The following is a 15957-nucleotide window of genomic DNA, read 5'->3' on the forward strand; positions in this document are numbered from 1 at the left end:
CAGCAGTAATTATACACTGTAACTAGAGCATTTAGAAAATTAGATTTTACTTAATTTTATTTCCAAACTTATTATTATTAATATTGAATACTACAAAATTACTATTTTACAATGTTTAAAATGAAAACATAAATGTTCAGTATAGTAAATGATAAAGACAAAGGGCCCGTTTTTGGTCCGCATGCCAGTTTATTCAATGTCCTGACTGCTGATCGTTGAAAAGGGGGCATGTCTGGCAAAATGGATGTGGATTGTGGAGATCCAGCCATGATCTCGACAATCCAAATGTCGTGCTGCCTCTTCAATGCTGTTTGGACCGACAGCATTAAATAGGCACCCGCCGCTATTTCCCCTGACGGAAATAGCGGTGGGGATTGAATACCCTCCAAAGCCCCAATTAAATTGTGTACATTGGAGATCAAATAATTTGTCTGAAATTCTCTGAATTTCAATGAATGACAGTGAAATTTGCAGGGAAAAAAAAGCCAATATTTTCTTGTAATACAGATTGTAAGCCAAGGATGATATAAAAAGCTTACGCTAACATTAGATAAAAAAATACATTATAAGCATACAGAATTTTTTTAAAATATTTTTTTTTTATTTAAACACAATCAGATCAGTTGTGTAGCGTACTCTACCTACTTTAGTGGCATCAGGTGCAATCATGCAGCGTGTGGGTGCACAGATAAGTTATTCCATATAGGTCACTAGAATGTTCTGTTTATTGTATTGACATAAACACTACTTTTAGATATGAATTATTGGTACTGTATTTGCCCAAATGCAGCAAATCAGTGCCAATTTAATATATAGCAACACTGGGCAGATGCCCAGCATCCCACAAGCAGGGGTGGGTGGTGGTCACATGATCAGCATACCAGCATAGATGCCTCTCAGCCTGCAGCCACAGCAAATGTCTATCAGTACTGTACATCCAGAAAACAGGGCTGACAAGCAACCGTTTTATTCAATGGTCCCCAAACAGCTGCAGACTGTCACTCACCTGACATCTGCAGCTGCACTGAATCCAACATCGCAGGATAAGACATGCACATGTACAGCATGGCTCCCGCACATGTGCAGATCATTTAACATCGTAAACCTTTGATAAAGCTGAGAGACCGCCAGTCGCCCAGCACCCCTTTTCAAGCCTTCCTCCAAGCACATTGTGGATTACAAAGTTTAATTTCCACCTTTTGGATACCTGAACCAGGACTCAAAGTTGGACTCTGCCCCACCTGGGCTGGACTGAAGCCTTTACAATAAGGACATCATCATTTCTACACTCCTACAAGGGGACGATTCCATCTGCTGCAAGCCTACAACAAAAATACCCCACTACACGGGAGTGTCTCAAACTGTCCTAATCCAGCTTCACCTTGTATTCCATCTGAGCCCAAAAGGAACAGGATCCTCATCAAGGAATATAAGAGGGGCGCTATTCCCTTAACCACAAATTTATTCTCACGCAGAAATTGCACCATATATAGAGGTCATTTAAAGGAGCCTTTATTCTTATATATATTTTTATGTTATTTTAAGTGTGTGTAAATCATGTTTTAATAAATTTATGACATATCATTCTGGTTGGTAATTTGTTCCTCAAAGCGCATTTTCTTCCCCTATCTCTTTAACATAGTAAACCTGCGTAAAAATTTAAAGTACCGGATAACTCTGAATCTGGCCGATTATCTTCTATCGTTTTTGTTCATTTATCATGTGTTATATTTGATTGTAGATATTTGATTTAACATGTTTATGTGTTTAGAGGACTATATAACCCACACCTACATTAGACAAACCATACTCATATGGTTTTTGTAAAACACTTTTCTCTTTTGGGTATACTGGTAGGAAAATTGGACCTTCCTTGCATTTGACCTTCCAGGGTGAAAGTTGCAAGCCTATATCTATGAAGATGTTTGCCGCAAAGTGTGTGTTGCTTAGATGAGTCCAGGGCTGCAAACTGGGATGGACTTGGCCTCTGAATCGGCCATAGCATTTGTGCACACACGTGCTACAATCAGGCATGCGTGTGCTGCTGAACCTGGCAGCAGGAGTGAGGGGCATAGCAGCATGCGATGCGATCTCTTGTGGACCCAATTGAAGTACAGAGAGAGCAGCTGGCCCCACCACGAGTCCAGCGTCTCTCTGTTTGTAGATTAGGAGGCGGTGCTTCCGACCTGGATGAACAAATCGGCCCACCAGGCCACCAGCCCCTCTGGCATTTGCCAGAAGTGTCAGATGACCAGTCTGACCCTTACTGCAAACCACATCACAAGAAAAATACTTAACAAATGTTTGTGTACATTAGATCACAGACACCCTACTCACCATGACATGACTTGTTGTCTGGAAGAAGGACGTAACCTCTGGGGCAGGTACAATAATAAGAACCTGGAATATTTTCACAGCCAAGAGTACAGCCGTGGGTCCACATAGCACATTCATTAATATCTAATGACAGAGAAAATGTATATCTATGATTGTATACTGGCATATGTAAGTGGTTTAGATGTTTACTTGAGACATTTATTATGCAGAACATATACATCTTCAGTATAGAAAAGTAAATAGTAAAGCTATTTTTCTTTCCTTATAAATTTAAGTTCACCTGAATAAGAAAGTTTACACAGTTAAAACCACGACCTTTAACCTTGTTCAATAAACAATTCTAATTCAACAGCTGGAACGGTTTTCTTTTTTGCTAAATATTACACATACCTCTGTTGCAATGTTCATAGAAGCCAGGCGCTCATTCCTGGAATGTTGGCATTTTTATACAGTGGTAATTTACTAATATAGGTATATCAGTAACAAAGTGCAGTAAACAAATCTGAATTCACTAATCAAACCAGAGAAGGCTTATGACTTGATGCTTATCATAGCCATCTACTTATGAACCTGTGGACTTGGATTAGTATTCAGACCAGACGTTGCGCTTAATACCCAAGTTGCGCTTCATGTGACTATTCACCAAGCTTGGCAGCATCTGTTTACTGAAAGTAACTTGGTGACCGTGACCCAATGTTTCCACATAGCAAAACATAGGTCTACTTTGTGGGAGACGCAGTTGAGAAATATTGTTCCCATTAAACTCCAACGCCCAGGTTACTTTGAGCCAGTTACTAGTAGTATAGTACTGTAAGACACATGTACTAACAAATATACCATTTCCATCAGGGCCATAACTACGTGTGGGCGAGTGGTTTGCCGCACCAAGAACAGAGGCTCGGTAGGCACAACCACCCCCCTTACGGTGTTGGCTTGCAGGGTGCATGGAAGATATACAACTACTGAACATGACCAGATCTCTGAGAAAATGGCCGCAGTGTCATTTTCCTTGTGTTTTCTGAGGTATTTATAATTAAATGGATGCAAGTTGTGCAATATGGTCCCCTCAGACACAGGGAACTATGTCCATTGTATACCCTGAATCTATTATAGTTTCACCAATGTTATAATTTACAGGAGTGAATTAGATATAGTGATGTACTGCAGTGTTTCTCAAACTCGGTCCTCAAGATCCCACACAGTTCACGACAGGTGCTGACTGACACATTTTAATTAATGATTTCACTTGATTCTGTGAGGAGACCTGCAAAACATGCACTGTATTGGGGTCCTGAGGACCGACTTTGAGAACCTGTGATGTACTGTATTGTATATTTATATTCGTACTGTAAAAATCCTATGCTTGCCCTTATGCTTCTACACTTTTTGTTCTCACTGATTCTACTCTTGAAATATGTAATGGCCGTACATCAGAGTGAAGACTCAAATTCACTGATCAAAAATTACTATGAAATGTACTTAAGGCAGTGGCGTAACTATTAAATTTCAACCCCCCCCCTTCCGCAAATTCGGGCAGTGCCCCCCCTTTTGGGTTAACAACCCTCCCTCCAACCCCTAGGGTTAACAACCCCCCTCCCCCGCGCCCTCCCCGTGCACAGTACCTCCTGCCGCGGCCGGCGCTTATGTCAGATCCCGGCTCTCCTGGGTCCTGCAGCATATAAAAAGTGACTCTCAGAAAATGGCTGCCCCCATAATGCAGACAGTTTTTGAGGATGCTAGAGTAGGCGGTGGACCTGACAGAAGCGCCGGCCGCGCCAGGAGGTACTGTGCACGGGGAGGGCGCGGGGTACCAGCCGGCGGCAGGGGCAGACAGCAGCAGGTAATTATAGCCTCGCAGACCCCCCGGGGCTATAGTTACACAGCAGCTGTATTAAAATATGCAACCGTCACAAGACCATCGTGGCACATGCATGCGATGGTTCACATGCACAGAGGCATAAGAATTCACTCCACTGCATACAACATTGACATTGTGTTCATCTCCGAAAAAGGGAATTCTTACCTTCACAGTGTTTTCCATCATCAGCAAGTTGGAAACCATCCATACATCTGCACTGCTGACTCACTGGATCAGTCTGACATATTCCTGTGCAGTAGTCTTTGGCCACAGTACACACCTCGGACCCTGGAATAATATAAGGCATAGCAGGGGTTCAATGGCCATTCCTCTGACCCTGAAATTAGACAATGCACAGCAGTATTTCAATGTGTATACCACTGACCCCAGCATTATTCAATTCATAAAAACAGTCTATTGTGCATGCCTCTGATATCAGAATAATAATAATAATAATAATTATTATTATTATTATTATTAATAATAATAATAAACACAACCTATTAGATAAATCCAGTCCACCTTTACAGGTGAACTAGTCTTATGTATCACACTGTGTGAAATGTATGGGTGAGTTTCCACTGATATCTGCATAAAGGTTTCAGATTTTATCTTTTCTATCTACAGTATGACATCAAATTAGGTGTCTGTTCTTAAATCACCTCCAATTCTATTTAAGGAGACTGAACATAGGCAAACTAAAGCACTGACCACCCCCTTAATATTTCAGTACAGTACAGTACAGTTACATTGTTTGACATTTTTAGAACATAAAAATGATGTTCCATAACGAGGCATTTGCCAACATACCACCTGTCCCTTTTTATTGCATCTTCATCTCTTTAATCTTAATAAGATATCTCATTCCAGAAAACACAGTGTACAAATTTTGGGTACTTGTTTCCTAGCACGGCCACAATGATCATGATCGTGGGCATCGTGAGGAAAAATCGGGGGCATCGCGGCCATCGCAAGCACTAAAAAATCGGGTGCGATGGTCGCGACGCGATGCCCGCGATTTCCCCATAGGGAACAATGTTAAATGGCTCAATTTAGCCGTGATGCCCCCGATTTCCCATAGGAAACAATGTTAAATGGGTCAATTTACCAAAATCATCATAGGGAACAATGTTAAATGGGCCATAAACCCTCCAAAACACCCCAGAACAGTGAAATGTCCCCCCAAAAGTAGTTTACGCCACCCCACGATCAACGCGAACCCGAAGCGTGGCGAGCGCAGCAAGCCCGCGAGGGGCGCCGGTACGCGTCCTCCGACCTTTTCATACCCCCACTATCCACGTCGGCGTGGAGTTGAGAACAGAATAGTGTGGCGAGCGCAGCGAGCCACCGAGCCCGAAGCGTGGCGAGCGCAGCGAGCCCCGCGAGGGGCCGCGGATACCTGTGAAGCCCGCGAAGGGACGCGTTTACCTGTGAAGGTATCCGCGTCCCCTCGCGGGGCTCGCTGCGCTCACCACGCTTCGGGCTCGGTGGCTCGCTGCGCTTGCCACACTATTCTATTCTCAACTCCACGCCGACGTGGATAGTGGGGGTATGAAAAGGTCGGAGGACGCATACTGCCGCCCCTCGCGGGCTCGCTGCGCTCGCCACGCTTCGGGTTCGCGTTGATCGTGGGGTGGCGTAAACTATTTTTGGGGGGACATTTCACTGTTCTGGGGTGTTTTTGGGGCTTTCTGGCCCATTTACCATTGTTCCCTATGATGATTTGGTGAAATTGAGGTATTTAACATTGTTCCCTATGAGAAATCGGGGGCATCGCGGGTACATTGAGCCATTTAACATTGTTTCCTATGGGGAAATCGTGGGCATCGCATCTGGACCATTTAAGCCTTTTTTAGCCGCATACGACGCGACCGACGCGATTTTAACTTTTTTCAATGCATTTCAATGGGAAAATCGGGGGCATCGCGTCGGTCGCGTCGTATACCACTAAAAACCGCGATTGTGGCCGTGCTAGGAAACAAGTACCAAATTTTGTTTGTATGTACAAAGCCCCTATTTAATAACCAATGCCTGTCATGGCCAAACTCCTGCAAAAAAATGAAATTATGCAAAATGTTGTACCCTGGCAGAGTCATGTTCTGGGGACTAACTCCACTACTGCGCATGTGCAGCAGCCATTTTGGCGGTAATTATTGTCACAGCTGCAGCGCTAAAACACGGGACATTTTCTGCTCTTGAGTCAACTGATGGGACACCAAGCGTGCAGAAACTTTGCTTAGACCAAGTTTTTTGTGGCGTTTCAAGTGGATTGATCCCAATTAGATGCCTTTAATAGAGCATTTATGGTCATCTTTAAAATGTTTTGTGAGTGAGGATGTTTATCAAAACCTTTTTAATATTGCACAAAAGCCTGGCCCATCATTCCCTTTTTTTTGTGATATACTGTAGTCCACATAATAATAATACATGGGTGCAGTAGTGTGGGCCCTCTGGACTGCACACATTGCACCCATTATAGAAATGCCAATGCCACTTGCATTAGATTAACTACATTAAAACAGGTGCACAGTTATCAATGCATAAAGGGGGGAAATCAATTGTACAAAACAGCTATACCCAACTAAACGAATGGACACAATGCGAAAAGTACTGTTTGAGCACCCAAGCAAGTCACACTTCGCACAAACCAGATTGCCACCCCTGGAGGCTGCAAGCTGAATGTGTCTCAAGGGAGCGAACCACGCCTGAAGGGAGCAACAATTAAATTGCTCTATTGGTCAACATATTGTGGACTCTCTCTGCATCCCCATACCCGTGGAGACCAGCAGGGGGATCCACGCCACCATATACATACCAACTACGGTTCCTGATACATCATATATGGTGTGATATGTGCTGTTAAAGTTTAAATCCTGTGAGTGTCTCTTGAAGGGGTTAACCCCCATACGAAAGTTGCCTGACATCTTTTTCATCTATTACGTTCTGAATATTAACCTTGCTGGCTATATAGTCAAACAGTATTACACGAGGGGAGTTGCCCTCTATCTCCCTCTTGTCATTTCATGTACCCATATGGAACAAGGAAAGTGAAGAGAGACATCAGGACTATGGAAGTCGAGTTACACACACGCCATTTTAGGATAGTATGGCCGCCATTTTGGTTCGCAGAGTTGCGCAAATAAAGTTTCCATACCTGAGTATGCGTGGCAAAGTGGACCAGAAGAGTAGCCATACTATCACACATAAATTCATAAATACATACTGACACTAAGTAAAATATAGTTAAAGGTTTAGAACGCCACACATAGCTTAGTTAGCCCTGCATACATCTGTCTGTATCGTGTTTAGTACCGTTCCGTTCAGTTCATTATGCGAAGTATTCCGGTCATTGCGAATATTTCGCAATATACACTGCCCGATAGTTATGGACATAATCCATAATCCAGGGACAGTTTCTGTTGAAAGAATGTAACAAAGAAATCCAGATGAAACCAGTTCTTATCACTGCTGACGCCGAAACCACCGAACAAAGGACTCTTAAAGTTCACTCCCCTGGACCTAGCCAAACCAGGTGTATCAGCTTACCCCCCCAATCACAGCTGACCTGACATTCGACCCCTGACCAATGAGAACGGCCTTTGACCTCCCCTTTCTGACCCTATAAGATAGGCGACCCAGAGCAGCCAAAGTCTCTTCGGCACATCTACCTTTCCCTGACCTGACCACCGGACTATAGTTCATCCCTGAACGATAGTGAGCTCTGACCGGACTACACTTCGCATATTTGATGAGAACGGTAACGGTTGCATTAACGGTATTCATCCTTATTGTATTGATTGGCTGATTGTGTCTTGTATCTGTTTTCTTTCCCCTTAGCAGAGTCTGTTTAGTATTCATTGTTAGTATATTGTATTACTTGTTATACCTGTTTATTCTTATTTCTGTAACCCCCTTTTGTCCATTAGGGACTTAAATACATCCTTTTACGGAGTTCTTATCTCCTTATTTCTATACAGTGGTCGTGTCTGTTTATTCGCATAATAGCGACAAGGTATATTACGGACACTGTCCGATAAGGTATATTCGCAGTTTAGAGACAAAATACTGCGAAGGAATCTCTGATTAAGGTACTGGTTCTCTGTGTACATAATACAATAAAAGGTACACTACGCTGCGCTACGCTTTGTACGCACGTAGTTAGGTATAAAGGGTACGTTGGTTGCGGACTTATTACGTAACCTGCGCTTTTCACTTATTGTCTCTCTGGTCATATTTAATCGCCATTAACAATTGGGGGCACGTCCGTCCGCTCCACATTCCAGAACTCAGTACCAGGCGTGCGACCCGACCTATACCAGCAAAAGGGTGGAAGTATTATCCATTGCTGGATAGGCCAGGTCCGCGGCGGTGCGGGGTTCGAGAAGTGCTAGCGCTGAACCCGGAGTACAATAAGTGAAAGCCACGTGTTTTAAAGTATATCATACCTAAGTGTTTAGTAAACTGTACTTCTGCCTGCCACAAGTAGTTTAACGGGGTATAGTGTCTTGGGTTGCTTGTTTATTACAGTATATGTACCACGTGCGATAAGGTTCGCACACGTGGAATCTGTGTTTATTATAGTACATAGAGGATCCCCTCTGTGCAAAACTATAACTTTTATTGTTAGTTACTGCAAAACCAGAGACTCCGCCACGTGGCGACAAGCCCTGGGCCTTTTTGCAGTAACGTAAAGCGTCTATTGTGTATTACGCAAGGTGCGCGCGCACGTGCCCATATCGGGAAATTTTCGCATCTTTGTACGTGATTTACGGATTAAGTGCGGGATTTATTTCGCATCTTGATACGTAACTTTCGGACGGAGTTAAGGGATTTATTCCACATTTAGGCGCAATTACTGCGTATAGCGAAACCCGAGTGCAACCTTGCAAATATACTATAGAACACGTGGGTGGCCGATTCATCGGCGGCCTGTGAACAGCGCATGTACACACGTGGCTGTTCATTGGTACTGCACATGCAGCACACATAGGAACTCAAAGGTGAACAGTATTGAACCACTAGCTTTATTTAAACAGTATAGCAATATACTGTGGATAAGGTGGTGATTAAATAAAGAGAAAATAAGTTTTTTTTCTTTTCGTTCATTTTCTCATTAAGCAAGCAACTCAAGCATTATTTTAATAGATTCCTATAGCGTATTATAAGGGATTTATACCTGCATAAGTATCTAGTGACAAGCTACCGGCCTGGGAAGATTTTCTGTACAGAAATATTTCAAATATATGCATAAGACCAAGGTGTAACCAGCGCCCAGTGTGAAAAATAACTGAGGCGAACGGGTGTGTGACGACACGACTCAAGCGCAGTGTAGTCCAGTGTAGGACAGTCCAGTTAGGACCGGGTTCACGTGACGACGTGCCCATAGGAACTGCCCCTTCAGTGGAATTGATTCCGCTAGGAGGGTACAAGAAGATACATCGGAACGCACTTGTTTCCGATTAGCTACTTTAGAAATCCAATTTTTGGGGGTATAGGAAAACAAGTTTGTTATACCCTGGAAAAATTGTGCCGCACCAAGCAAGTTGGCTAGAAGTTCGCTGCTAGTTGAAAGACTTGGTGATTGAGTATCGTACCTCGTATCCTTCGCACCTGCTTGACTGTGGGATGTTCTAGGAAGCTGTAGAAGTGAGTGTTTGGGGAGCTCTCAGATAAGTAATAACCCACCGATATCTATTAAGCTGTGAACGTTTATTCCTGTAATTATGGGTAATAACGGGTCACGCTGTGATAACGTGCATGTTAGGGAGGAAGCAAGCCGGCCAAAAGGATCGGCTGCTTTTATTATGTGCAGGAAGCACGGTGAACTCGCAGTTGTTTACCAAAATAAATGGAGAAAAATGACACAAGGCAGCAAGTTAGAATTTCCCAGTGTTGGTAGCTTCGATCCGGAAATCTTATCGGCAGTAAAAGATGAAATATGCCTACTCTCCAGTCGTAAGGAGAGAGTGAAGCATATAGATATTCTTAAATTGTGGCAGAAGGAAGGACAGGAACAATGGGGAAGCAGAGGTCTGGCAATACCTGACACAATCAGCCAAAATATAAATGCAACCGCTGCCATAATAGAATCAGCTCCCCCACCCCCATATGTGCCGAAGGGGATAATGACTCATAAGAAAGGTATAAGTAATAATGTATCCGTTGCTTACCTGTACCCTGTCTTATCCCCTTACAAGGAAACCCGAGAGGAAAACGAGCAGCTGTTGGCACTGGCCGTCTCTCATGCAATTAATATGATTGAGGGAAAAGCTCAACCCGCTGTTGAGGCCCCAGCACAGGAGGAAGAGACGGCTGATGCCAACAGCATAGTATTGGACTCAGGTAATGATGCACCACACAGCACAGACACAAATGACTCCCAAGCAGGTCCCAGTAATGCGAATGTGGTACAAACATACCCTGTACGCACACTGGAGGTTCCCTATGGTAAGGCAGACAGAGAGGGTGTGATACCTACCAGAAAGATGACCATGCTCCACCCATGGACACGGTTAGAGCTGCGGTCCATCATTACAGATTTCCCTGACCCAAGGAAAGATCTGGCATTGTGCCGGAAATTTGTAAGGGATCTAGGAAACTCTGATGAGCCCACCAACAAGGATTGGAGAATCATGTTGAGGGCCTGTCTCCCCACTCACATTGACATCCCGAAATTCATTCAGGATAGTGGATTGAAAGTGGACAAGGAGATAAATGATGAGATCAACCAGGAGAATATACGCCTGATTAACTTACAGTTGGGAGTATATTTTCCTGCGGCAGTAGAATATAGCAAGATTTTCACCATCAAACAGAAAGATGGCGAAACTGCTGCTGATTATTTTACAAAGGCCTTACTGGAGGTATCAAAGTACACTGGTGTCTCCGAGCCTAAGGACGACCCCCACCTGAGGGAGATGATTGTCTCTGTGCTGGTGGAAGGGCTTAGGGAAAACCTGAGAGCCAGAGTCCAAACTTCTTTTCCAAATTGGCGTGGAATGACAGTGGATGCCCTACGGGAATCTGCTGTGGACCACGACCGCAACATTAAGAAGCACAGGGAACTGCAAACTGACAAACTGATGATGGTTAGCATCCAAGCCCTTACTAATGCCCCAAACAAAGCTGCATACCAACCACGAAACACCAGGGACACAGGTAGAAAGCCAATTATCTGTTACAACTGCAATAGGGAAGGTCATTACTCAGCTCATTGTAGGGCAGGAAACCCCAGGAGTTACCAAACACATAAGCGAGAATGGGAATCTCACAGAGGTGAGACACAGAGATACCCAGCCCCTAGACAATGGGAGGAGACAGACAGGTCACGCAACATGCCTCCTCCCCATCTGATGGCTGACACTGTGCTAAGGGCAACCCAGGTCAGACAATAGGAAACAGGTCATACCTGTATCCTACAGCCAGTTAGATTAACTCAACACCTTAGAGAGGAACCTCAGGTGAAGGTTGATATAGCTGGAGTAAGGCAAACCTTTTTGGTTGATACAGGGGCGGCCAGATCTGTTCTCAACACTCCTCTTCACTTGGGTTTCACTAACCAATCAGTAGCGGCAATTGGGGTAACAGGAAAAATACAACATTACCCACTGACGAAACCAGCGGAGGTTACAATCGGGCCTCTGCATACCAAACACTCTTTTCTGTTGGCTGCAGCGGCCCCGACTAACCTCCTAGGTAGAGATTTACTATGTAAAATGGGATGTGTCATCTATTGCACTCCCGATGGGGTATTCCTAGATACTCCTAAAAATCTTACACAAGAAGTGCAAGATATGCTGGACAGTCCTCAGAGGCTAATGTTGTATTCCACTGTTGTAGAATCAAATCCATCTAGGGTAGCTGAAATTACAGCACAAATACCGAGTTCCCTTTGGACTAAAGATGGACAGGACGCTGGGCTAATGGCAAATGTAGCTCCAGTAGAAATCCGCTTAAAAGAAGGCAGGATAGCCCCAAAAATACCGCAATACCCTTTAAAACCTGAAGTTGAGCTAGGAATATTTCCAGTGATCCAACGATTGCTCCAACAGGAAATCCTAGTTAGAACTTCCAGCACGGCCAATAGTCCCATCTTTCCTGTGAAAAAGAGCGGGGGGAGGGGCTACAGACTAGTGCAGGATTTAAGAGGGGTAAACAAGGTAGTTGAGAGCCAATTCCCCGTAGTGCCAAACCCAGCTGTCATCCTAATGCAAATCCCACCTCACTGTACTCATTTCACAGTCATTGATTTGTGTTCAGCATTCTTCTCCGTCCCTTTGCATCCTGACAGCCAGTATCTGTTCGCCTTTACTTACAGAGGAGTACAGTATACCTGGACACGACTTCCCCAGGGGTTCATAGACAGCCCCAGCATCTTCTCCCAGGCCTTGCATGATTGTTTACAATCCTTTCAACCCAAGAGTGGTTCGATACTGATACAATATGTCGATGACTTGTTGTTGTGTTCTGGGTCACTGGAGTCATCAGTGGATGACACTAGACAGCTACTGATGCATCTCTCAGAGACAGGACATAAAGTATCAAAGGATAAGCTGCAATTATGCCAGACCAGGGTTAAGTATCTGGGACACTGCCTTACCCAAGGGCTGAGACACCTCACCGACGACAGAATCCAAGCGATTCAGAACATGGTACTGCCACAGACCCAGCATCAGATCCGTACGTTCCTAGGCATGTGTGGATACTGTCGCAATTGGATCCCAGGATTCTCTATTCTGGCATTACCACTGCAAGAGATGGTTTCCTCAACTAAGCCTGATCGGGTCTCTCATACTGAGGAATCTAAACTGGCTTTCGAGGAACTAAAGGTGAGCCTAACCAAGGCCCCAGCACTGGGAATGCCAGATTATGGGAAACCCTTTGAACTGTACGGAACTGAATCAGGTGGGTGTGCGGCAGGAGTGCTTGTACAAAAACATGGTGATGCCAACCGACCAATAGCGTACTACAGTGGCCAGCTGGACACAGTAGCACGCTCACTCCCAACTTGCTTACGAAGTGTGGCTGCAATAGCACAACTAGTAAGTAAGAGTGAGGACGTAGTGTTGGGACACGATTTAACTGTTCATGCTCCCCATGCTGTCTCTGCCCTCCTAAATTCTGCCCAAACACGTCATGTGTCCTCAGCACGGTTCACTAAGTGGGTACTGGCGCTGATGGCCCCAGTAAATATTACCATCAAAAGATGCAACACACTAAACCCAGCCACATTCCTTCCTCATGTGCCTTCCAAGGCACAAAGGGTGGAGGGTGATGGGAATGTTGCTGAATATGGTAAAGCAGAGTTTAGTGAGAGTGAGGACAAACATGATTGCATGTCCTACCTGAATCAGACCTTCACAGCACGTCCTGACATAAGCGACAGCCCATTAAGTGAGGTAGACATAACCTTATTCACAGATGGTAGCTGTCATAGACAGACGGACACGGGAGAGCTGTGCACAGGCTACGCAGTAGTAGATGGAGAAGGTATTGTGGAAGCTGAACCCTTGGGACCACCTCACTCAGCACAAGTAGCGGAACTGGTGGCACTGACCAGAGCATGTGAACTGGCCCAAGGAAAATCAGTCAACATATATACCGACTCCAGATATGCTTTCGGAGTAGTCCATGATTTTGGAGCCCTATGGCGCCTCCGAAATTTCATGACGGCGGCTGGCACACCAGTGGCGCATGCGACATATATTAGGAGACTTCTGGGAGCTATTCAGCTTCCAGACAGAGTGGCTGTTATCAAGTGCAAAGCTCACACATCAGAGAAGGACCCGGTGTCACTTGGTAACAGCCGCGCTGATGAGGCAGCGAAAAGGGCCGCATGCCCTGTAAATATTTTCACCCATCCCACCAACCTTTGTACACTGAACATGGTATCCACATCCAAACTGATAGACATGCAGAATTTGTGTTCCCCACAGGAAAGAGCAGTATGGAAGTCGAAGGGATGTGGCCAAGAGTCTACCGGACTTTGGAGAGATGGACACGGGAAACCAGTGGCCCCCAGAGCATACCTTCCTAGTCTAGCCGAGGCGGCCCATGGGCTGACACATCTTGGGAAGGAAGGTATGTGCAAGCTGGTAAAGGCCTACTGGTGTGCACCAGGGTTCGCTTCTCAAGCAGGTAGAGTGGCAATGTCATGCCTCACCTGCTTGAGGAAGAACGTTGGAAAAGCCATCCCAACAGAGCCATCCCACATCCCTCCTACAGAAGGCCCTTTCCAGGTAATACAAATCGACTTCATACAGTTACCACCCTGTAGAAATTTGAAATATGTATTAGTTTGTGTTGACATGTTTTCCAGCTGGGTGGAGGCTTTCCCCGCTGCCTCCAACACTGCTACCTTTACAGCAAAGAAAATATGTCAGGAGTTTGTCTGTAGGTATGGTATCCCAAAGGTCATTGAGAGTGACAGAGGCACTCACTTCACAGGAGAGGTCTTCCAAATCATGTGTAAACTCCTGGGGATTAATAGTAAACTTCATACTCCATATCGTCCCCAGGCGAGCGCCAAAGTTGAGAGAATGAATGGTACTATTAAGAACAAATTGGGTAAAGTGATGGCTGAAACAGGGTTGTTATGGCCAGAGGCACTGCCTATTGTGTTGTATAGCATTAGGACCACTCCCAGGACTCCGCTCAACTTGTCCCCCTTCGAGATATTGTTTGGTCGGCAGCCACACATTATGATAGACCCACAGGATGATCTCAAATGTAACAATGAGCTAACTGTACAGTATCTCCTAAAGCTAAACAAACAGCTAAGGGAGCAACAAAAGCAGCTGAAATTACTGAACCCTGATATGCCTACAGAGAATTGTCATAATCTTAAACCAGGAGACTTTGTTATGATCCGAAATTTTTTACGCTCAGGTTGTTTGATAGACCGTTGGGAAGGACCGTACCAAGTTTTGTTGACCAGCACTACATCAATTAAAGTCGCAGAGAGAGAGACTTGGATACATTCGTCCCACTGCAAGAAAGCCAGTAACCCAGAGTCCCAGTGTGCAGAGAGCGAGAGAGAAGAAGTGTTGCTAGAAGCATTGTTTCGGGAACACTGAGAAGCAGCCAAGGTCGAGCAACCTGAGTGAACAAAGGTCTAAGAGCAGAGCAAAATAAAAGTCCCCTGGTAGAGATGATGGAAGGACTCCAAGCAAAAGGTTCACAGTTATGCATATATGTCTTTGTTTTCTTTCTGTGTTCTTTTATTCACCCAAAGATACTCGGTGGCTGCCACATCCTAGAGCGATCGGAGCGGAGTTCTGACAGTGTAATAATGGACCCAGATATGGGTGAGGTAGAATCCCTAAACCAGCTTGACACTTTGCCCATGACAGGAGAAGGTAAAAGGTATGAGGGAAACGTAGTTCAAGGGCTATGTGATGAGTTATTGTCTGGTGAGTACTGTGTCTGTAGATATTGTCAACCTAAAATGGAAGAAGAATGCATCCAGCGATGTCAGTCGACAAGTAAGGCAACTACCGGCCGACATCCCTTGAGTGATTACCACTCACTAGTGGGTAAGGTTTTAAACCAAACAGAATGCTGGGTGTGTTCACAAGTGCTACATAAAAGGAGTAGTGTAGGCCTAGTCCCATACCCGCTTAATATTTCAGAGATAAGCGTATTAAATAAGGGGAGGCCATTGGATAAGAGATACCTGTATACCAGGTCCCCTAGTCTTAGATTACACCCATACCAAGTGGATAAATCCCTGGTATGTATGAACTTCTCGAGTTCCAGAGCGA

At 44.8% G+C, this 15957-nt stretch overlaps 1 protein-coding gene across 1 annotated transcript in view; it reads right to left on the minus strand.

Moving 5' to 3' along the window:
- The window catches only part of EGF (epidermal growth factor), a 125092-nt gene that overhangs the window by 75758 nt on the left and 33377 nt on the right, over window positions 1-15957 (minus strand). The window contains exons 6-7 of the mRNA XM_083178130.1: window positions 4361-4483; window positions 2338-2460 (exon numbers count right to left, since the gene is read on the minus strand). Of these exons, the coding sequence (XP_083034256.1) occupies window positions 2338-2460; window positions 4361-4483 (246 nt within the window). The remainder of the gene's footprint in view (window positions 1-2337; window positions 2461-4360; window positions 4484-15957) is intronic.

Source organism: Crinia signifera, chromosome 1, assembly GCF_055691185.1.
Source record: "Crinia signifera chromosome 1, ASM5569118v1, whole genome shotgun sequence".
Taxonomy (NCBI): Eukaryota; Metazoa; Chordata; class Amphibia; order Anura; family Myobatrachidae; genus Crinia; species Crinia signifera.